General features: G+C 38.5%; 1 protein-coding gene across 1 annotated transcript in view; it reads left to right on the top strand.

Moving 5' to 3' along the window:
• Positions 1-1,685, top strand: part of Gpcpd1 (glycerophosphocholine phosphodiesterase 1) — a 48,508-nt gene that overhangs the window by 26,679 nt on the left and 20,144 nt on the right. Inside the window, exon 8 of the mRNA XM_029535750.1 lies at positions 878-1,124. Coding sequence (XP_029391610.1) covers positions 878-1,124 — 247 coding nt within the window. The remainder of the gene's footprint in view (positions 1-877; positions 1,125-1,685) is intronic.

Genomic DNA, 1,685 nt, shown 5'->3' with positions numbered 1-1,685 from the left:
CTCTGTATAGCCCTGGCTGTCCTGGAACTCACTTTGTAGACCAGGCTGGCCTCAAACTCAGAAATCTGCCTGCCTCTGCCTCTGCCTCCCAAGTGCTGGGATTAAAGGCGTGCACCACCATGCCCGGCCTAGGTTCAGTTCTTATCAAGTAAAAGCAAGTAGAGTAAATTTTTTTGTCATGTTACATTCTACAATGACTAGTTTTCTACATTGGTAGTGCTTCATTTGGTTAATCTCTATTAATTGATGGAAGAAATATTTCAGACCTCAGTGTTCTTTTTGGCAATAAAGTATCTGCAGCTAATTGCCTCTCTTAAGGAGTAGACTCCTCCTTGTGGCCCTTTGGATTGGGAAACTGGTCTTTGTTTTTCTTGCTATGAGGCTATGATTCTTGGTTGGTTTATTTGATTAGAAAAGTTACATATAAATATATACATGCAGATAGTACTATCCATGCATAGAGACTCAAGTCCCGGCTCATGTCTAGCACTTGGGAGGCTGAGACAATGGGATTACTCTGCATTTAAGTCCAGCCTGGATTCCATAGCTAGTACCAGGCCACCATAATATGAGATCCTATTTCACACAAATGAGCAAAACAAAAAATGAAGAAATAGAAACACAGAATGATGTACACTTAAAAATGCACTGATAGGCTTTAGCTTAATTCATCATTCAAATCATCTGTCTAAAATGAGATCTCCCAAAAAGAGTCCTGGCTGAGAAATTTAGAGCTAGCTATAGAGTTGGTAGTGTGGTAAGTGAACTTGCAGTGTGGATATTCTTTGATTTTTGTTATTTAAGAATACTTTCAATTTGTATTTATGTACATTCTATGAATTATTCTTACTAGAATTATTTTCTTTTGTCAATATAGGGTAAAGCTTACACTAGAGGGTCTGGAGGAAGACGATGATGATGATGATGATGATGATAAGGTATCTCCCACTGTTCTTCACAAAATGTCCAACAGCCTGGAGATATCCTTAATAAGTGACAATGAATTCAAGTGCAGACACTCACAGCCAGAATGTGGGTATGGCTTACAGCCTGATCGCTGGACAGAGTACAGCATTCAGACTATGGAACCAGATAATCTAGAACTCATCTTTGACTTTTTTGAGGTGAGTAGTTATATCATTGAGGGACCAGACAAAGACCAAGGCACGAGCTTATTTTTGTATATGGTTAGATTTTGCTTCTTAGAAACATTTGGAAGAACAGAGTAAGACAATTTCAGTAGAATTATATTTTAAATCAGGACAAGATGTCTATGCCTATTAAGTAATATAAATCTTCCAAAGAACTTTCCATAGATTGATTAAAGATGATCAGGCAGCTGTGTACCCACTCATGAATAAACAAACGGAATTTCTTTCGTGGTAGTAGTCTGTTTTTTCTCCTAATGAGGACTTTGTAGCCCTTCCATGTTGGCCTTGAACTCAGTATGTTGTTAAGGAAGGCCTTAATTATAGGCATGAGCTCTATGCCCAGTTTCTATGGTGCTGCAAATGAGAGCCTCTCATGGGAACTACACCCTCAGCTTCAAGCTTATCTTATTGTTCAACTCCCTGTGATGGTAACTTTATTTTATAACTTAATATAAATATGAATGTTTAACAAGTTAGTAAAAATCTTCATTGTGGCCGGGCGTGGTGGCACACGCCTTTAATCCCAGCACTCGG

Source organism: Mus pahari, chromosome 3, assembly GCF_900095145.1.
Source record: "Mus pahari chromosome 3, PAHARI_EIJ_v1.1, whole genome shotgun sequence".
In the NCBI taxonomy this organism is placed as follows: domain Eukaryota; kingdom Metazoa; phylum Chordata; class Mammalia; order Rodentia; family Muridae; genus Mus; species Mus pahari.
The sequence above is the reverse complement of the archived record's forward strand: the minus strand, read 5'-3'. Positions and strand labels throughout refer to the sequence as shown.